The sequence below is a fragment of the Etheostoma spectabile genome, chromosome 18, assembly GCF_008692095.1.
Source record: "Etheostoma spectabile isolate EspeVRDwgs_2016 chromosome 18, UIUC_Espe_1.0, whole genome shotgun sequence".
NCBI lineage: Eukaryota > Metazoa > Chordata > Actinopteri > Perciformes > Percidae > Etheostoma > Etheostoma spectabile.
In genome coordinates this window covers 13,581,435-13,603,809 of record NC_045750.1, presented here as the reverse complement: position 1 = coordinate 13,603,809, position 22,375 = coordinate 13,581,435, and the positions used below count along the sequence as shown (strand labels likewise).

Genomic DNA, 22,375 nt, shown 5'->3' with positions numbered 1-22,375 from the left:
AAGGGCGTGTCCCTCTAACCTTGATGTGCTGACAGTCCTAAGTGCTCCAGAGAAGTCATCACTGCAGTGTGTGATGGCTCACACTCACTAATGAGTTTATGTATAATGAGCTGACAATCGCACTTTTTCTCATAGGACCTTCTGTGGTTTATTGATCTTAGTGGATGCACTGTTGCCAACTTTGGTTCTTTTGTCATCCTTTTAACATGTTTTATATTTAGAAACCATAAATAATGACAGATCATGACAGAATTCTGGATCATTTAGTGACGGACTTTGTTAAAACATCTTAATGCAGTTAAGGCTGGGTCACAGGTTTGTTAAGTAAAACAAAAACAAAAAAATTACCTTAATACCTATTATATTACAATACATTTTGGCACAAATTATCAACTAACAATAGGCTTCAATTTGAAAAAAAAAATGCTTGAAGTTTTCTTTTTTGTATGTTTGCGCCCTCTAAAGATTGCAACCAGTTATTACAACGTTGTTGTTACCCATCGTCACTCACTCCACACACTGTAGGCTATACTGTACACATGGTGATATTTGGGGATATCAGTAGTACTACTAGTTGCTTTAAGTTATTTTAAATTTCAAATAATCTTAATCTTAAATTATCGATACAAAAAAAATAGTATGCACATAACTGGTGACCTAAGGCCGTGGTTCCCAAACTAAGGATCAGGACACCCTCATGGGCCGCAAGATGATTAACAGTGGAGACAAGCAGCCACACAAAGTAATGTTTCTGGCTTTTACCTCATCTTTGCTTTTTTCTTGTGAATTACTGGATCATTCTTCAGAAAAACATTTAAATAGCATAAAATACGAAATTGTTGAACTAGCCTTGGAGCCAGTTACACGGGGTCACCAGAAGACATTGAATAGGTCATAAGCCTTTGGCTCCCAGGAGCTTTGTATGAACTGTACATTATCCCAAAGTGTCCTGTCTATACTTCTACTGAAAAGCTATACAATAAATGCCCCAATAAACAAGTATGCACAATTAGATAACAGAGAACTCTACAACTCCACCTGAACCACTAAAGAAAAATAAATTTGTGACAGACACAAAACATGCATTGTGTTGTTGTCCTTCATGGTGAAATCTTTATTTCATTTCTCTCCACAACCTAGCACAGGTTATCACGTCATGTCCGAGTTCATCACTCACAAGTATTTCACACTCAGGAGGCTAAGCAGAGCATGTATTGTCATGTATTAAATCATCTAGTAGGGGTTATTAGAGTTTTGCCTGAGGGGGCATGCTGCTGTTGTAATTTTGGTGCTCTCATTTGAGAGGGTCCTTAGTTTATATGTAATGCTCTCAGCAGCGCACACTACTGCAACTACACTGCTGTGCGGGTGGGCATATGTTTGTGTGTGTGTGTGTGTGTGTGTGTGTGTGTGTGTGTGTGTGTGTGTGTGTGTGTGTGTGTGTGTGTGTGTGTGTGTGTGTGTGTGTGTGTGTGTGTGTGAAATTTGCATGTGTGTTTATGGTATATCATGGATACACAGCAATTAGTAGAATCATGCAGCTACTGTACTTGAATTGGACACTCTTCAGAAAAAGACTGCAGTGTTGCTGCCATGTTGTTGTCACCAATGCACACAAGTATCTGCATTAGAATGAGCATTTTTACGCACTAAAGCAGTGTCTCCCTCTCCAGTTTAAAAAGAAATAGCCTTTTGAAGGATAAAAAGCTGCATTAAAACAATGCGAACGTGACATTGCCTCCTGTCTGCTTTCATGGAAGACTGTGGATTAGAGATTAATAGTTATTATAAACCATCCAGTCAATTAAATCACTGCCATAATGTCACAGAGTACCCTTTACTCCAATAAAGAACAACAGTTACAGGTTTCAACAGTTTTCAGAGGTCATTTTTAACTGGTTCACAAAAGAGAAATCGTTACAGTGCAGCATGCGTCGTCTGTTTAAGGTTGCCCAATTCAGGTGTGACCACTGCATCAAAAATCACTCCTACTGTGTAGCAACTTGGCTTGAAGCATGTGATATTTACTTGCTGACACGAAAGATGTTAGATTCTTAATCCCCCAGAAAACAAATCATGCTTGTGGGGGTCTCTTTATTTGTAAAGGGAGAGAGAAGAGGGAGGTGAGGTCACTAAAGAAGTGTATGAATACAGCCAGATAAAGAGAGGGCTTCATGAAACAGATTCATAATAGAGGGGGAGTAAGGTAGCCTTTTACAGAAAGGACAACATAGAAAAACAGACTGAACCAGTCAGCTAACATGCTTTCAGTCACTTCCGTTTTTTGATTCACTGATGGATGCTAGCCTGTCTGCTTCACATTTTATCCCCCTCCAATTTCTATGCCATAGTCTCATGCTATTTGTCTCATACACACAATCACACATTTTTTCATTTGCTCTCTCTAAACCCGCGTCTTCCTTAGAGGCTGGAGCTAGAAGGCAACTGGTGGGAGGGCCTGTCTTGGAGGTGGCCTTGACCAACGATTCTCAGGTCAATCCAGTGACATGTCAGACTCATCTTCAACCAAGTACAAAGCCTGCATTAGAGGACCTCATACACCGTCTATTTCAAAGACTGGGAAAACTGTCCCTTCGTCTCCTCCTGCTTCCCCTCCTGGTTTATCTCGTCCTTCTTGCTCCTCTCCTTCTCGTCGTTCTTCCTGTTCTGAGGCACACAGGTAGTCTTGGGACTGGGACTGGGAGCGTCCCAGGGACTCCACCGACAAGCTTCGGCTGGACAGGATACTACTTAGGCTGGACTGGCGGGCGCCTCTGGGATGGGTCTCAATTTCCACACGGACCTCAATATTGGTTCCTTCTCTGTGGTGACAATCGAGAGACATAAAGAAATCCATATGAAGCTGCCAGGTAATCTAAATGTTTCTGACTTAACATTGCCATCCCTAAAGCCATGCCGTTAACACAGCGAGAAACATTAGGGGGAAACACACAACAGAGAGTCAGAGGCAGCATTTACCTCAAAGGAAGTGCTTGTGTGTCATCGAGCTTGCTGTCAGGCACAATAACCACCTCGCAGTCTGACTGGCTGTTCTGCTGGGTGTATCCGTGGTGTTTTGTGGCTTCATCCAATTCCTCATAGCTATCTTGCTCCGGGGGCGTGGTGCTTGTACTAGGGAGGACGCCCACTTCCTGTACACTGACTCTGACTTCCTGGACACTGGTGTCGTTCAGCGTTGGGTTGTTCTGACCTGTCCAGTGGTCACTGACTACATGAGAGAATAGAAGATCTATAAGAGAAGTTGAAACTTCATCAGATCAGGGCGTGCTTTCAGAGCAAAAATTACCATGCACAATTGCAATTGAGCCGGTTACCTTGGCTTTCAGTCTTTATGCTAAGCTAGGCTAATTGCCCCCTGGCTCCAGCTCCATGGTTAAAGTAGTAAATGCCATTTTGTCATCTAACTGTCTGCATGAAAGCAAATGAGCGCCATCCCCAAAATGTCAAATCTTGTACTCACAGCTCGCTAAGTCCTCCAGCTGGATTTTGTGTGTTTCAGGGGGCTCACTCGGCGGTCGACACCAACCATTCCTACAGAGCGACATTGGGACGACGCCATATACATAAGTCAGCATTAGCGGCACACCCACACCTGCAGGAAAACAGAAAAGTATGAAATGATATACTGCTTATCATTTGTCTAGAGATTGTGCCAACATGAATTTGAATAACATACAAATGTTTTTAAAAGAGTATTCTTGTGATTTAGTATTGCACTAAGTTTGAGGACTTATGAGTGACAGGTTTATAAACAAATGGTCGAAATCAAAGGAGCAGGGGTCAAAATATCCTGGTCTTTAGTCCTGCGTATGGGTTCCAAAGACATTGGATTTCAGACTTCCTATAATCAAAAAATTAGATGTTGAGCACATCCATGTAGTTGCTGGTGCAGGGCAAAAAAGTAAATGTTCAAAGAAGGTAAAGTCACTGCTCCAGAAATACTTTAATGGTGGAAAAAAAAGGCACAGGTTTCCTCCATGACTTATATATCCTCCAATCTTTCAAACTGCACCTTCCCAATTTATAATGCAGTATTTTCTGTTCAAATGTGTAGCCCAAACCGAGTACTGTCACTTCTCAGACTTGACAAAGACGCGACAAGACTGCCCATTTAAAACAGTTTTATCATATTATTACTTCTGCAATATCCAACATAAACACAAGAGGGAGCCCCTCCTGCTTCACACTACTGAAGCAGAATAGAGCCTCCTTATAGACTGGAAAACTTTATAGATTAGTCTTGGCCTCTTCACCTCCATATCTATGCATTTGGATTGTTCCTCAAGGAACTTTATAGAGCCTATTTTCTTGCATACTTTAAAATGCATTCTCTTTTAATTGAAGGCAAGCCAATCTAGCATAACTTGTCAATTTTTGGATTTTATTTTGATCTACTGCATTTCTTTTTACGTTACTTGTTTTGGTTTATTTTTGCTGTTATTTTATCAATTGTTTTTCATGCATTTGACCTTATGTGCATTGTGAATTTTGATTACTCCCTTCAGATTTAATTTAATTTATTGTAAGTCTGTGTTGTATTTTTGTTATTATTATGCTTGTTTTATGTGGTGCTGTGATGTTTTCAAGGACACTCCTGTAAAATGTTTTTGAATCTCAGTGGGGCTATTTCTTGGTCAGTTATAGTTGTGTGTATATCTGCATTTATTATGATGAGGTTGCACAGCCATCCTTGCAGTGGAAAATTAGAAGTAAAACAGCAACCTGTTTAATGTATAAATGACTGAATCAATAGCCCTTTTAATGTTTTATCATTATGTCATTATTTGTCTTCTTATCTTCGGATAATAAAAACAATGATATAAAAGATGAAGTGTTCCCTACGATAGAACACCGGTCTTTGAATCAGGGCAAAACAAGAATAGAACAGCACATAACTACTCTAGCAAATTATTATTTATTTATTTCTCCCCACTTTCCTTCATAACCTTCACACAAGTACTTTCAACAGACCCGCAAACTCTATGAGCCATCGCCTCGCTACACTGTGTGATTATGCAACCTATGATTGAGATAGGAATTTTGGAACACAAAGCAGAGTGCAGACCAAACAAAGGGACATCATTAACACGGCAGGGACGCTGGGACACTCTTGAATCAGCAACAGGGTGAAACCAGGGTAAGAGGATGAGCCTGCCAGCCAAACAGTCCAGAGAGAGAGAGAGAGAGAGAGAGAGAGAGAGAGAGAGAGAGAGAGAGAGAGAAATGTGTTGTGTGTGTGTTGTGTGTGTTTGTGTGTGTGTGTGTGTGTGTGTGTGTTTGGTGTTGTGTGTGTTGTCTGTGTCTGTGTCTGTGTCAAGAAGAGAAAACCATCAATATAATACAATACAAGGCAGGGAGCTGTGAGTGAAATGGATGAAATAAATAACAATTGTAGTGCAGTGAAAGAGAAAAATGAGACTGAAGTGGTGTATAGTCGGGATGCAAACATGGGGAGATACACAGGAGTAGGAGATGAGGTTGAAAAGTCCAGTGCGCAAATGTGTTTTGTGTGTGTGTGTGTGTGTGTTGTGTGTGTTGCCAAGGAGGCCCTCAGTGACAATTCAGAAATGGCTTGACACTGCACTGGAAGCTCAGAAGCTGTTAAGTCTTACCTGAATGTTACCAGAGCAGGAAGTGGCATGAGTCATCAAAATTCTACTTTCCAAACTGTGTGTGTGTGTGTGTGGTGTGTGTGTGTGTGTGTGTGTGTGTGTGTGTGTGTGTGTGTGTGTGTGTTAATGAAATCAAGTGGTATGCTTGCATACAGAAACCAAGTTTTAGGGTAATTAAGTTTTCTGGTTGCACATTCAGGATGTGTATAGCTAATTTTTTCCCGCTTATTTGCTTTCTTACCAAAAAGGTTGATACCACTTTTATGTTAAAGGTGATGCTGTTGAGCTTAGTACAAAGTTAGCCTGGCTCTGTTGAAAAATAACAAAAATCCACCTACTAGCGCCTTACAGCTCACTGATTGACACATTGTATCTTGTCTGTTTAATCAGTGATTGTCCAGCCATCTTTGTGCTAAGCTAAGTTAGCTGGCTGTTAGTGGTAGTAGCAGCATATTTATTACAGATATGAGAGTGGTATAATGAGTCCTTACTCCTTATAATGGAAGGTATTAATTGAGACTTCACAAATTTTCAGTGTGCCAAACAAACCACATGGGACATCATAATCTTTGATGACTTTTTGATCCACATCAATACTGCCCTCAGATATTACAAATGCATTTATTATATGAATCAAATGAAACAATTTGAAATGAGCATGTTTAGCAAATGAGGCTTCTTTGGTGTCTGACCTAAACGTTTTTGTAATGTGGCCATGTTGTTTGTTCCTTACCCACAGTGACAGCTGCTATGACCGGCGACACAAACACTGACATCATCACCCCACTTGCCACAGTCAAGTAGTGCTTACTTCCTGAGATATTGTTTTTCTTACAGCGACCATGAACCTGGAAGATAATAAACAGAATATAAATTAGGCCATGGAAATTTAATTTGTCCCTTGTTCTCATTTTCTGCAGCCACTTATTCCTGTCACTTATTCATGTCCGCTAAAACATGCATCCCAGCATGCATAAAGGCAAATGAAAACAGCCTGTGAGACATGTACAAGCTGTTACAGAGCACAAAGGCAGACACCTTAATGAATATTAAGGACACACCTAAGTTGCCCTTTCCAATTCATATAACGTGCATGATTTCCATGTTCAAAAGCTGATTTTACATCAGTTGATTACAAGCAAAATCTACCAGGACATTGTAGATAGTACCATATCAGATAGAAGATGTTGGTTGATTCAGATTGATTTGGTCACTTTAAACATATTAGTCAGCCATATGGGAGCAGCTTGCACATTTTGGACTGTCCACTGTCTTTGTTGACACATGAATAAATTCAACCAGTCGCTCAAAAAGTATCCATTCAAACCCGTTACGGGACACAGGATTTACTGGTTGTTTTGTACCTTGCGGCCCATGTAGATTGGTATGCCCACAATGATGACTGGGATGGCGATGCCCGCTATTAGGGAGATGACCACCGGTGCTCCGAGCAACATGCCCACCTGCCAAAGAACCTTGCGGGTCTGGGACCATGGCTTTTTCCCCCAGAATGTACATCCTGAGGGACTGAGACACACAGAGAGACATTTATCATCATGCACAGAGTTCAGAAAATAAAAGGTACATATTAAACATATAGCCTTTTTAGACACGTAAGCATTGTGGGCAATGGGTGCCAAAATCCTTCCGTCGGTCAGTTTGTCCTACAGTCGGTCCTCCACTGGTCCACACTGAAATATCATAAAAAACTATTGGATAGATTTCCATGACATTTTGTGCATTCCTTGAGGATGAATCCAAATGACTTTGGTGATCCCCTGATGTTTCCTTTTGTGCCACTATGGGGCTGACATTTTTGGTATGGAGTTAAATACTTACTTATGATACTACTTCTGGTGCAACTATTGGAAGGATTGCTGTGAAATTTGCTACAAATATTAAAGGTTCAAATTGTAATGACCTTGGTGATTCACTGACTGATTCATCTAGAGTAGTGCCATGATCAGGTCAAAAGTTTTAATTTGGCAAATTGTCAGATTGTCATTAAATATATTATTATAAACAAACTATCCAATTATGGCCAAATGCTTGCAAAACTAATGGGTTTCCCACCAGCTTCAGCTGTACTTGCATGTTTGTAGTGCTAAATAAGGAACATAAGCACACGCACAGGCTAAACTAAGAATATGACTTGCCGAGCATGTTAGCATTTAGCTCAAAACACTGCTGTGCCTAAACCCAGTCTCAGAGAGCTGCTATAGCATGGCTGTAGACTTGTTATCACCTCATTAGTGTAGACTTTTGCAAAATGTCATTCTTAAAAATATACACAAATGGAATGTGTACATAAAATCACATTGACACCCTCATAAGCATCACAAAAGCATCATCATCATGCAGGTCATGACTTTTTATGCAGCTTCATCCGACTGTGACACAAACATAAAACAACTTTAAATGATTATCTTTTAAAATGCAGGTGAAAGAAATGAGTACTGACAACAACAAGACAACATTAACTGATGTCACTACATCATTATCCAAACCTAATAACCTTATCTGCATGTGTTATTCTAGCTGTGTCCTCTCCCTCAATTCCAATCATTTGCAGTTACCTATTCACATACTCACCAAGTCTGTTTACGAGTAGCAATGTTCACTTGATGTTAGACAAAGTGTTGCCTTAAGTGCTTGTTTTTGTGTAGTATCAGACATTGGTGTTGTCGTGTAATTCTAACTCTTAAGGAAAGCGGAACAACACTGACTAATGCTGTTTGGTCTCAATCAAGCAGTGATTAACCTGTCGGAGCAACAGTGATAATCTGAGAAACACGAATAGCACCTCAGGACTATGCTATTTCTCAAAGCATGCATTTGTAGAACAACAGCAGATGTCACTTAGGGGTTCTAAAAGCCTGAGTGGGGGGAATTATGGATATGAGATATTAAAGTTGTACTCTGATGCTCTGAACTGGCAGATGTGACAAACACAAAAACTTTCTTTCTCATCTGACACATTCATCACCACATATGCATGTAACACATAGGACATGAATATGATAAGTACATGAAAAATGAACACATATCTGAATGCTGTAGTTCTAAAATGGACCTTGGCCAACATAAGAATTAAACTGGTTCCCATAAATGTAGCAAATTAGCTTCTAGCTGTTCTTATAGTTTGAGTTACAAATACTTCCACATGGGAAGATGGAAGCCGATAGAGCTGATTAATTGATGGCGAGTCAGCGGTGACTCCCTTCCAGGACTGGAAAGATCAATAGAAGCCCAGACGAACAGTGTAAGGAAACACAGCCTCTAAACAGTGACATTATGTACATGCCTTGCTGGCCCAGTTTTTTTTTTTTTATCTCTGATTGGGTATTGCTTTAAACTATACAGAGGGAATAGTGGTGTAAACACAGGTATATTCATTTTAGTGAAGCTAATTTTATGGGAAGAATTGAAAAAACTCTTTAGCATCTTATGCCAAAGTTGGACTGGTTCCACAGAGGACTTTCTCACCACATGTGGGACTAGGATCAAATTCTGCTGCTCCTTCTTTTGTTTTTGTGCTGTCCTTTCACTGCAAACGTGCCAAACACCATCATAGTTCACTGTGGGGATGATACCAATGATTTTTTATATTTTCAATTATTTTTCCAGATTATTTTCCGGATTTTAGTCTTTTAGTATATAAGAAAATATGGAAAACTGCCCAAGGCAACATCTTTAAATAGCTTGTTTTGACCAACCGACAACCCAAAACCGAAATACATTCAATTTATAGGTAAATTAGAACAGATCCTCACATTTAAGAAGCCGAAAACAGTGAACTTTTATCATATTTGCTCGATAAATGACTTGAATGTTGTCGTATGAGGTACTTATTTATAGTCAGTATCTATGTGGATGGCAGTCAGCATGCCCCCAGTTTGGAAAAGCTGGCTGCAATGTACTGCTTTTGACGAGGCCAGCCCAGGCAGCAGCAAAATGTGTTTAAGCCACCTAGAAAATCAATCAGTTTAAGTATTAGCTATATTTTGAATATTTCCACCGCTTTACCATGCTGTCAGACAGCCCTTTCCAACAGGGAACAGATGCCATTGTATCATTATGTCATTTTACTGAGCTGAAGACAGGAGTTGCTGGTCTATCACTGCCTGGATCATTTAGTTTGTTTGTGTTATTGTGTGACTTTGGTGAATCTGAACTAACCCTTTAAAACACCAAAGTCACACATTTACAAACAAAACAGCCCCTTCCACAGCAGTAGATTTCTTAGCTTCCGTGTCGGTACTGCTGCCTGCTTCTCCAAACTGGGGCGTGCCAACTGCCACATACTGTAGTTAACACACTATGTATAAGTGCCTCATACAACCCAACTTTAAACTATCCTAAATATTCCTTAAAGGTAATTAAAGTGATGTTTGATGTGGACAATTGGTCTGGTGTGTTTTCACTCTGTCCACACGGATGAGCTGAGTGGGAACTGAGTACCTGAGGTAGTGCACGTCGGTGATCTCCTGCATACACAGCCAGCAGAACTGACAGGCACACACAGTGCAGTTCATACGGTTACAGCTGCCATCGTTGGTCTTCATGATGTACGCACCACAGCGAGGGCACGCTTTGATCTCCTCTGCATCTTCAACAACAGAGTGAATGTGTGAGAGAGATGTCTACACACTATTTTCTCATCCAGGAAAAATAACGTAGTGTAGTACTGAAAAGAAATCATCTGGTTTCTGGCACTAAAGGATAGGAATTAAAGAAGAAGGTAACAGCAGCTACTAGTCTCACCTCCTCCAGGTTCTTCATTGAAGACGTACAGCGTGGAGGCATCATTGCCGCCTGAGGTGTGGCGGGCCCGCTGGCGCCGGGCCTGGTCACACGTCTGGTTGGGGTGCCATAGCTGGCGACAGTGGTAGCAGAACTCGGTGTCACATCCCTCACGGCCACAGCTCAGCTTGGGACACTCTGCACAGCCGTAAGCTATCACGGCATAACTAAGAGAGCAATAGAGTGGACATCATTATCATTAATATGTTCATTGATCCCTAAAGGAGGATTCTTTGTTGTGAGTCATTCCTTTTGAAGGAGACCTCAGCATCAGGCATTATGGGAGGTTAAATTCCAAGTGCTTTCCCTACTCACTAGTCTACCCTGTCACCCTAACTGAGAATCACAGTGGCTCCAGTTTGATTTAAGCATCACAGCTGGCTCACCGGGAATATCTTTGAAAAGCTGCTGTAAGGTTTTTATCTAATGCTCACATCGCCTGCCTGGTGAAGCCCCCTGAGTAGTTCATTGTTGTCTTTGCTCACAGTACATGTGTTGTTGACTGTGTGCCTCAGTAAATCATAATTCAAAGAGAAAAACAAACTGTGGGACTGGTTTCCACAGTTCAACACCCGGAATAATTCCATCCTTAAACCTTCCGTCCTTAGTCATTATGATGACAACAAGGAGCTTGACGCCAGGGGACCTAATCTCACTCCACAGAGGGAACATTAACACACATTTTAATATTTAAAAGATCATGTGATTAAGATCAAATACAAGTGAAAAGGCCTTTGGGATCCAGGCAGTACTGCTCTGCAGTGAAGTATTAGAAAAGCTCCTCCAGGTTTTTTCCTTTAGCATCTTCAGCCATGTGTGGTTTTCACGTTTGTCAGAAAGGCCGATGAATTACACAGGCTAAGGGCCACACATACACACACACACACACACACACACACACACACACACACACACACACACACACACGGAAGGATAATTAGTCTCCAGATAAAATTGCTTGTGTCTGATTCTCAAGTCAAACCCTTTTGGCTGAACAACAATGTTAGTGTGGACCTGCTCATGAATACAAATATTTTTTCAGGTATCATTGAATATCTGTATTAAAAAAAACAGCAATAATTTAGATTTTAAGCCTCTTTACACACTTTGTTGTGTTGTTTTATGAGGCTCTGACAAAACCCAGCTGACAACTTTCAAATCAATCACATTTTGCTGCACTTTTATTTCGATGTAATAGGTTATAGCTAGATCAACATTTTCTCAAAGTATTTTGTTGAACACATCCTCATATATATATATATATATATATATATATATATATATATACATATATTCATTCATATATATTCATTCTTATGGACTCCCCCCTCTGGTCCCTGTTCATTTCTTGTGGGCCTAAAGGATTTTTGGGGGCTTTCCAAAAGTCCTTCCTCAAATGTCCGAGTTTGGAAATGTTGAAAAGGATTTTCACTTGAAATACTTTTACTGTGGATTCTGTCTGTGTAGGCTGAACAATCCCTTGCAGCTTCTCATTTGAAACCACCTACAGTATAGTAGCATCACACATGCAGCTAAAAAAACAGACTTGAGCGTGTGCATGTACACAGAGCCCCACATTTTGCCACACTTTCTCAGATTGACATAATCTCCAGCTAAGCTTCTGTCACTAAGACCTGGAGGAATGTGTGTATGTTGAAACACGGGAATACACGGACCATAACTGTGACCAGTTTACATAATGGGTCACCACTTCAAAAGGTTCTTCTATGTGGGAACTATTTGTCATTTCAAATTTTAAACTCCACTGACCTCCACTTTTAAAGATGTTTTAAATACTCATAATTGTGCAAATTTGCTGTAGAAACTTTAGAAATCCGATCTCGTTTCCCTGAGTTACATTTAATTCACCACAGCATTGGACAGATTGGCGTATTGATTTTTGCTCCACTCATTTATCATGAGCAAACACTGAGCACTGACAGTCCAGGAGACAGACAGTCTACCACTGATTTCTGAAACGTGGTGCATACATGCTTTTTGACCACAGATATTCACTGGACACACACACAACATGCACACACACACACACACACACACACACACACACACACACACACACACACACACACACACACACACACACACACACACACACACACACACACACACACACACACATTATGATTTCCCATCAGCAGCCCTATCCTGTTACCCATCTGTGAACATTAAGGTGATCCAGCAATGGATTGGTGTCTGTACATGTTGCAGCAGAAAAGTTGAGTTAACACAGAACACGTCTCGTGGTTGCACTGCATTCTGGTCTATTGAGACTCCTGTCAAATGGGGAAAAAACAACAACATGTCTATCACGTTTCCACGGTGGATTTCTCCCTGACTGATTTATGATAAGGTCTTAAATCGATTCTGCAATTAAATTCTATCAAAGCTGTGCTTCAAACTATGATGTAATACACATTTATCCTCAGGGAACAAGAGAAAATCAAATGGACAGAGAAATGGACATTTACATAGATTCTTAAAAGGTTTGTAAATACAAAATGAAAAGAGGCCTGCTTAGGAAAGAGGCTACAACCAGTCTGCTGTTTCAGGATCTTCAAAATTATTTGGTCGCTTCAAACTTTTAACAGCCTTCAGATGCATGTAAAGCTCAAAAAGAGCTTTCACTTTGCTGTCAGTTCATCTTTTTGAAGCTCAGTCAATCATCCTGACACTGAAAAACTACCCCAAGTCTTGTGTTTTACGACATAAAGCCGGTGGTGGGATGACAGGGTTTTGACAATAGCTGCCAAATTGTAGCCTTCTAATTACAGTCATGTAAATTGTTACTGTGTGACTCAAGATAAAGTCAAATAAAAAGTGAATTTTTCTGCAAGTTTCCACAATCTAGAGAAGCCATCATTTTCATTGTTCACGCCTTTTTCTTCTCCCTTATTAAATTATCTTCTCTCAACGTTGTTATTTAACTGTCTACATACCAGAATAAGACCATGATTTTGAAGTGATTTATTTTCCAGTGTAACTATGCATGAAACTGTTAATAAAAAGTAAAAGTATGTAGAGATTTTGTGGTGGTCTGATTCTCACCTGCAGTCAGGCGCGGGGCACCAGCGTGTATCTGGGTCAGCAGCCAGGAAGCGCCTCAACTGATACTCCTCAAACCGCTCCAGCAGCGCTCGGTCATCCAGGATGGCACGAACGTCCAGTGGCGCCAGTGTCTCAGGGCACTGAGGGCACGCGATGCCCACCCGGCTCTCTGTTATCTCAATGCGTAGGTACTGGCGGAGGCAGTCGGAGCATGTTCGGTGGGAACAGGAGGTGAGTCGTGGGAAGTGGCAACGCGGTTGACTGAGCAGGCACAGTGGGCACTCCTCCAGATGTTCATCCAATAGCTGCTCCTGGCTGGAGGAGGATAGGGACAGGACCCCAGTGGAGCCGCAGCTGACCCCGCCCACGCACTCAGCTGTGGCGGCCCCGTCCTCGCCTACCTCCGCCGCTGCTGGCGGACCTCCTCCTTCTCCTCTTTCTCCTCCAGAAACTCCTGATTCTCCGGCCTCTTGTGCTGTGAGGCTGAGATCCTGTCAACAATTACAGAGCTGCTGATTTACCAATCATGTACATTTGTTCTCCAGCAAAGGGTGAAACGCAGGGTCACAACTAGAGTTGTGAGACTATCCTGCTGCTGTTCACAAATGGTTTATTTCAAGAAATACATGAAAGCAAATGAAACAGCCTCACATTTCTAATGGAAATCTACAGTGCTGAGTGTGTATGTAGGTGGATACTTGGTCTACTTTGGTTTCTTGGCAACATAATTTCTCCAAATTACCAATTAATTAAATAAACACTCTATTGGATTGGGGCTAACAGTATGGGAGAGGGAGGAAGCAAGCAGAAGCTAATACAGTCAAAGTTAATGATCTACAGCCTCTCTTCGGGTTCTGCTTTCTTTCGTGATTCTGGCAACAAAACTAGACATATCTCAGATGAAGGGATAATAAACTAATAATAAACATATACAGTATTATCCTATTTCACCAAATTACCAGATTTCTGTCTGTGTTTACAAAGACAGCACTACTGATAAAATAAGACTTGTTAATGGACCTTAATGGTCGAACTGGAACAAATACAAACTGAGATCCAACATTTATTGAAATGAAAACGGCTTAACTAAAACTTACCAAGTCGTCCCGAAGCTGAAACAAAATTAGGAGATTCCCTCAGTCTTACCTGCTCTGGATGCTCGCTCGGGGTCAGGGTGATTGCCACCTCCTCTCTGGGCCGGGCTTCCACCTGCCTCTCGGGCTTTGGCTCCGATTTGGGCTTTCTGCTGAAGAAGTTTAGGAAGCTCAGCGGCCCCGTCTGCTGCTTGGGCCTCTTCATGGTCTAGAAGTAGAGCAGGGGCAGTGGCTGAGGAGGGCAGGCCAACTATCATGAGCAAGATGAAAAAGCGGGTGTGCGTGTGTGTGTGTGCGCGTCTGTGTGTGTGTGAGTGTGCGTGTGCGCACAGTGAGCTGTCACTGCTCTGAGTCTTGGAGCCTGGCGGCTGCTCTGCTGTGTGAGGGAAGAAAAGCGGGAGAGATGGAGAGGTAGACGACAGGAAGGAGGTAATCCCTGTCAGAGGGGAACATCACTAGTCTTTCCAAGGTCTGGTCTTCAGGTTTTCTCCCCCCCCCCTCCTCCTCTTCCTTCTCCACCTCCACTGCAGTTCCCTCGGTCTGAGCTAGTCCTGAACCGGCTGACTGTCCTTCATCATTTTAGGCCTCCTCTTCACAGCAAACAGTCCCTTACCCTGGAAACAAACACAATCATGGCTTAAATTAGAGTGAATGTGAAAGGATGGGACGTGCATTCTGCCATTACATATTGTGTTATACAAAGACATCCCTATGTGAAACTGTAGCTGCTAAACGCATCAGAGTCTATGCAATAATTCAATATCATTATATTATAATTCACATTTCTGTGGAATGGCATCATGATGATTTGATTCTATTGTGTGTTTTTTCCAAGTAATTCCAAGAAAATTGTAAAATTAATGTAATGCATTGTAGTAGTTGCATTCAACATCACATCAATTACCATATTTTGTATGTAACTACATTACGTGCACATCTTTCATATTATGATATACGGTATACATATCTAAACAGATTCTACATTATTATGAATATCTGGAATTGGATTTTAATTTAATCTCTGTGATATTGATATCAGGGGCTCCCAGTCAAGCAAAAAAAACATATTTCTGCTATTCAAAATTTAACAAATGTCCTGACTTAATTCATGTTTGCTCTGTTCTCGTAAAGAACTCAAAAACTATTTGTTTATTTGGTACAATCTTTGGTTCTACTGGTCACAACCTGTCGACATATGCAACTCTGCCAAAGGGTTGCAAGTAGATCTGGTGACCTAAAGCTTTTTTTCTTCTTTTTTTTACATTTTCTCTTATATTTGACAGAGCATATTAAATAAATGGGGGGAAAGGTACAGTATGACATGTAACAAAGTCCCCATGGCCAAAATTGAACCTGGGATGTTGTAACCTGCGCCGTCAGCTACCAAAGTACTCAGAACTAAACCATATTATTAAGCCCTACATCAGGGCCATTTACAACTGTGTGTAACAAAATGTGATTATAAATGTAATCAAATATTTAAAAGCATTGCTGTCTACCATGTATTAGGCAACAGCTTGTGATTCATATTGTAATTGAACTTTTATTCTCTTTTGAACATTTTTTATGTTAAAAAACCTCTCCGTGAACCCCCATAACATGAATATAAATAATATCTATGAATTTTTCCCCTCTGGCTGCAAATTCAGAATCCTATTATACAGAACAACAACACTAATATTATATTTTTAAAAAACATAGCTGGCTCAATCTGTACTATGGTGTTTTATTTGTTGTATATTTATCATCATTTCTTTATGTTTAATTACAGCAAAACTACTCTACATAAATACAAGATATATTATGTAATAAATAGTGTGCTTGGTCTCTTTTTGTTTACTCAAAATCTGAGCAGACACAATAACTTAAAATCTGACCTTTTAATAATGTCACAAAATTATATATAATAATTTTAAAGATAGCTATCCCATTTTACTCCTGAATCTCTACATAAAAGCCCCTGTTAGTCTTTTTAATGGAATAAAATTCCACCTGAAAAGACACTGAGTGCATTGGGTCTCTGCGCCCCGGCCTGCCCGTCACACAGCCTCAGACTCAGATGAGCAATAAGGTCACAGCCATGAGACACAAAGAGCAGATAGACCAGACTGGTCACAGTTGTGACTGGTTTGACAAAAAGGATCATGGGAGATGGAGGGTGAGGCAGAGGAGAGGCAGTGATAGACAGCAAAGACAACTCATTGTGTCTCCATTAGGCAGCAGCAAGCTTTCATAATCAGGCCCAGAGAGCAAACAGAGCAGGAGGTGATTCATGCAATCCCAGACCAATTAAAACAGCTGTCTCCATATTGTCACCGCGTCAAATCGGACAATGGAATACGGCATCAATTATGATATGATGATAGATTATCAGCTATTTAAAGATCCTAAACTGTTGTATCACAATGTAACGTAGTCAAATCTATTACAGTAAATCTGAATATAAAAAGTAATTGCAGTGACCAGAGGCAGGGTATGGCTACAGTAGCTATGTGCTTCATCATTCTTTTTACCAGGGATGGACAAAGAGTCTGGACTCTTAGAAACAATATTTTAGGGAATATTTTTAAATTAATGTGTATAAACCAAATAATCAAATGAATTAACAAATTAAACAAATTTGTCAAGGTAACATCTAATGGTGCAAGTCAATCTTACGCCAGATATTAAATAATAGAATTGTGATTTGCAAAACCCAACATGGCCTCCAAATAATGCTGTGGTCCTGGTCTTCTTCCGGAAAACTCTAGGAATATGAACTGGCTAGATGGGAGGTGTTTATGAACACATTCAAAGCTTTTTGTTTCCCACAGTCAGACAGCACAGAGTATACGTTGACAAAGTCGCACAGCTACAGTGTCCACATACAAGTCTTACAAACTCTTTCCTGCTCTGACAATTGAACTTTGGACCAAACCGTGATGGTAAGTGCGGTAACAATTGTAATTTCCTTTTTAAAGGACACCCCACCATTTGTTGATATGACAATATTCACCATCTCCTCTATATTTATATAGGTGGGTTAACGCATTTATGTCTCCGCGCATGCATCGTCTTACAGTGCTGATCCATGTTTGCGACATGACTGAAGCGTGGTGTCGTGACCTGATAAATTCATGGTTGATGCTCCACGCCCCTGACCGGCACCTGATTGGACGAACGTGTCACGAGGGGCTGGCCGCTCTAGAATTTCAAACCACTGTCATGGCGGCTCGGGCCGAATACAAGCTCATATTTTTACGAATTACGAATTCTAGTGATTCAACAAAGAAATAGGCCATACAGTTGCTGAATTTTGTCTTCATTTCAAATCGACAAAGGTCGGTTTGAAAGATTTTCGTCTACTTCTACTGGATAGTCAACAGATTCATTTGCATAAAGATGGGCATCTGCCAGCTTTTTCACGCGCAGCATTTTTTTCAAATGCAGCACCGCCTTCCCGGAAGGCTTTGCCTGCATCGTGAAGTCGCTTGACGTCAAGCATTGGGATAGAGTGGAGCGCAGCGCATCAGACGCGTCACACAGACAAATGGGTCAGCACTGTTAGTCCGGCAACGCTGTCGTTAATGACATCCCTCAGAGGGCTCAAGGGTGTTAACAACACGAGGGATGGACACAGATGCTGCTTGGAAAGAGAAAGCACATCTTAGGTTTACAGCTTAATGATTTTCTTTTCTCTTCCTTGCCAACTACTATGAGCAGGATGCAAAAGCACGCCTGTGTGTTGTCAGTATATCATTAAATGCTCCTGAGGCCAAAGACACACTTTAAGATTCGACGTCCCCTCCTTACGCTACAGGACACCAGCCCTCCTTTTGATGTTTCATACTCAACTTCACTTTTAAGAGAACTCTTGGCAAAAGGGAATGAACAATTCGGTTACACGGCCTGTCCCTTTACAATAATTAAAATTCTTAAGGCATCTTTGGGGGATTACAGAGAATTAAAGGACAAATTCAGAATCTGTCCTAGAAACTTCTTTCTGTGCCAGAGCACAAAGAGCTTGTAAGCACATGGAAATTCTACCCTAAATACAGTATCATGTATAACAGACACATGTGTTGTAAGACATACTGTACTTATTCATATAATCTGTCTAATTTACAGATAATGTACTGGACTAGTTATTGTTATCAAATCTATCATTCACAAAGTAATAAGAAAATGGCACTATCGTGTACGTCTTAGACAAGATGGCTGTTTGACCTTGTTACCCGCTGAAGCAGTTTACGACCGACCGACACCTATTCTGTGAACTACTAGCTACGCCAGCGCACCGATACAAAAACTTCAGCCACATGCCTTGGTCTTAATTCAAAGCACCACACACTCATCTTTAATTTATTTCCAACAGGTGAAAGAAAACTGATCCCTTGTGCCAAGCAACAGCGGACATCATTACATAATGTACAAAGGCTTTGGCTGCAGTCTAGTTTTCTTACCTACTGACATGATTCAGCATGCTGATTCACACAGACAGCAAACGCAGCACACACTCGACACACATTTCTACAAAAAAATTGTAATACAGGCAAAAACTTTTAAAGGTGCATTGCACTGATCTTACACGTTAATGACACTTTAACCCTGATGATGTCATGAGGGTTTCTCAGCTCGGAGACATTGAACAGAAAGTATATTAGTTGAAACGTTTCCAGTGGCATTTTTATATGTAAAAAATTGGGGGGGGGCACCAATCATTTCAAAAGATAATTTTTACCCTGGGCAAACATTTGATGATTTTATTTTGTATGCTAACCACTCCACGTGAAACCCCCGTTACTTTTACCAGCAGTCTGAGTGATGTCTACCGGTTATAACCGCACTATGCAAGTTTGCCAGATCGGGTAGCGGATCTGTGGTTCCAATGTGACAGCGGTAATGGACAATTCCGCTTCCAACCTGTAGGGGGGCTGAAGAGGAAAAGTGCTTTGGTGTTGCTTTAAAAGGTTTAAACCGAGAATGAAATCTATTACATTTATTTTCTCAAGTTGGCTAGCAACAATAAGACCATCTCCCCTCTTGCGCTTCTTACAGACTAATGTTGGCGCCGCACCAGACAGACAGATAGCAAATCAAGTCTGAAATATGAAATGGCGCTGTCGTGGGGCTACGGGCCGTCATCCCCACTGGCCATCAAATTTGTGTGATCTACATTAAACACACTACCACTCTGAGCATGCGTATTTATCATTTCCCATTGATGGAAGATTATAAATTGTAGGAAAAATAACATATCGTTTGTTTGCATTTCTTTCTGGTGTGTGCCCCACCTGCCCCTAATGACCACTCACAAATGTGTGTCACAAATTGGAAACATGGAGTTAAAAAAACATTTAGCAATGAAGGTCAAATGGCATGATGCTATTGGTTGCATTGTGGGAATAGGATCCAGTGTTTTTGCAGCTTAACCCACATCACAGACATAAAGTCAGGAAAGGCTCTGATGCTCTGATTTTGACTATTCTTTATTGGGGACCCACGAGAGACAGACTTTATGAAAGTGCAATACTAAAATGCTGGAGTAGCTCTTTAAGATACGCTGCTGGGATACTCAAGGCACTGTTTATGATGAAGCACCTTGTACTGATTTTTCTCCCAAATGGTGTACTATCATTAACTCATCTACACTCAAATTAGAAAAAATGTAAAGAAGTAACATACATTAAAGGAGTGAAGCCCTACTACAGTGACAAATCATTATTTCAAATTATACTCAATAAATAGGGACAAAATGCTCTGTAAGTGATTCTGTGAAATAACTTTCATGTGAAAGTTATGTAGGATTTAATATCGCCTTTCTGATTTCACATCACATGACTAGTTAGAGTCTAAAGTGATGATATATTGATGATAGATATGACAATGACAGATGGGATTATTACACAACCAATATCTGCCCGAAGCATTTCCCCTACTTTGAAATGCCATCCTGGCAAGAAACGGGACACCTTTTTTTCTGTATTTTGTTCTTTGAATGAACCATATCACAGTGTGTTATCTCCGCAGCTTTGAGGCGTTTTTCGAGGACACGTGTTAACAAGCTGTTGCTATGCAATCATTGAACAGAGAGGATGTCCGATGTTGAGTTCTGGGAAACCTGATAATACACCCTATTAAATATCTCTTCACTGGACACAAGACCACATCAGCAATGCGGGTTTCCAAGGCATGAGAGTAACCTCAGCCTGACACACACACGCACACGCACACACACACACACACACACAAAAACACACTCCGCGGAATCCCTGACCAAAATATTCTGTTTCTGCACCATGTGGCGCCTGACCTCTGGCAGCCTATGCTTCGTTATGTTGTTGAATAACCACAATATGAGGAATTGTTTTCTATATGATGTCATATTATAGCAGCCTATATTGGTGTGGAATTTCATAACAGTGTTTTTATAACTCACTGATCCATATGTTTAACTCTCCAGTTGAAATAAGTGAATTGACAATTAATTAAATAACAATTGTCATTTAACCAAATGACACAAGAAACCACAAGGACAGGCCATATTGGGGTTGCCATTGAAAACTAAAGGTACTAAAGGTATTATAAAAGCGGACGGATCAAAGGCAGCCATTGCGTAACCTACACATTTTTTTAAAAAATAATAATTTCCACATTTTCATACTTCCAATTTAATAATGTAAAAGAGGTTCTGTCCTGAGCATCATGCTATTGCAGGGAGTGGCATGTTTTAAAAGGCTATACGTGTTCGCGTACACCTCCAGCTCCAGATATGATCCCTCATAAAACACGAGGAATGGCGAAAATAAAGGCGTCTGCATGCGCTTTTTCAAAGTCTGCAGATAAAACACACAATCATTTCTATTACGTAAACGGGAGGCTATCTTACCTCTCTGTGCGGCGCCTTCTCTATGCAGCGTAGAATCAACAACTGGCTCCTCCCCCTGAGCAGCGGCACACAGACCCCCCCCCCCCTCCTCTTCACTGCTCCACACCGAACATATCTGACCGCAAAACGCTGCAGAGAGGCGGGCTACGACGGTCAAGTCCAGTCCGCGGCGCGACTGAGGAGAGGAGTTCCGCGTTGAGGAGCCCCCCCCCCCGGTATACAGCAGCAGGCTGATGGCTTACTGCGCGGCGGCCTGAGGGGAGGCACTGCAGTGACATCAACCAATGGGATGCGCACAATCCCAGGATCTCTTATTCAGAAATGTCCAGTGCCATACTCACATGTTGTCATTGCCATTGTATCTTTTACTTTTGTGTGTTGTTAGTGTTCTGTTTTGTATTTTTTGCAATAAAGATGGCTTAAAAAAAAAAAAAAAAAAGACTGTATATATATTATTAATATTAGCGGTCTATGTGTAAACCCTACTTTCTTAAACTGTCATATTTTGAACTGCGATGTCTGAATGTTTGTGATGGTATTTGTTAATAAAAATGTAATAATAATAATAATAAAAAAAATGTTGTCATTGCCAAATATAAAACCGCTTCCCATCTCTTTTGTTTATTTATGTCCCAGTCAAACAAACATGGCAATATTTATGTGAATTATTTAGGCTAATATTCTAAAGGTAGCCTACATCTTAGGTCCAGTGCTCAAAGATGACGTTTCCTTAGGGATCTCCTGGGCACCTTCAGAGGCCATGTGGCTCCGGTTGAAGAAGAAAAAAACACTGCATCGTTTGTTCAATGACACATAGAACCCACATTCAAGTGAGGTGTAGAATCTTATAATTTGTGGGATTGCGATGTGCGTGAAGTACAATAAACAATTAAAATAATACAATTTATTTC

At 40.8% G+C, this 22,375-nt stretch overlaps 1 protein-coding gene and 1 long non-coding RNA gene across 5 annotated transcripts; one reads left to right on the top strand and one right to left on the bottom strand.

Moving 5' to 3' along the window:
* Positions 1-2,046: 2,046 nt before the first annotated feature.
* Positions 2,047-21,711, bottom strand: si:ch211-278j3.3 (E3 ubiquitin-protein ligase RNF19A). 4 transcript variants are annotated; one of them, XM_032543708.1, is made up of 10 exons: positions 21,465-21,711; positions 14,649-15,210; positions 13,503-13,993; positions 10,398-10,603; positions 10,095-10,242; positions 6,998-7,160; positions 6,367-6,481; positions 3,482-3,613; positions 2,980-3,229; positions 2,047-2,822 (listed from the first exon to the last, which is right to left on the bottom strand). In XM_032543708.1, the coding sequence occupies exons 2-10, from the start codon at positions 14,799-14,801 to the stop codon at positions 2,555-2,557; spliced, it is 1,926 nt and encodes a 641-aa protein (XP_032399599.1). In that variant the 5' UTR covers positions 14,802-15,210; positions 21,465-21,711; the 3' UTR covers positions 2,047-2,554. The 4 variants fall into 4 exon arrangements, with proteins under 4 accessions (XP_032399599.1, XP_032399598.1, XP_032399597.1 ...); XM_032543707.1 differs by having other exon boundaries at positions 2,980-3,250; positions 10,095-10,236; positions 21,465-21,706; XM_032543705.1 differs by having other exon boundaries at positions 2,555-2,822; positions 2,980-3,250; positions 21,465-21,707.
* LOC116706743 (uncharacterized) lies at positions 5,241-18,066 on the top strand. Its single transcript, XR_004336308.1, has 4 exons — positions 5,241-5,251; positions 9,417-9,425; positions 9,619-9,623; positions 17,867-18,066. It is a non-coding gene; the product is annotated as an uncharacterized LOC116706743 (long non-coding RNA).
* Positions 21,712-22,375: the final 664 nt, after the last annotated feature.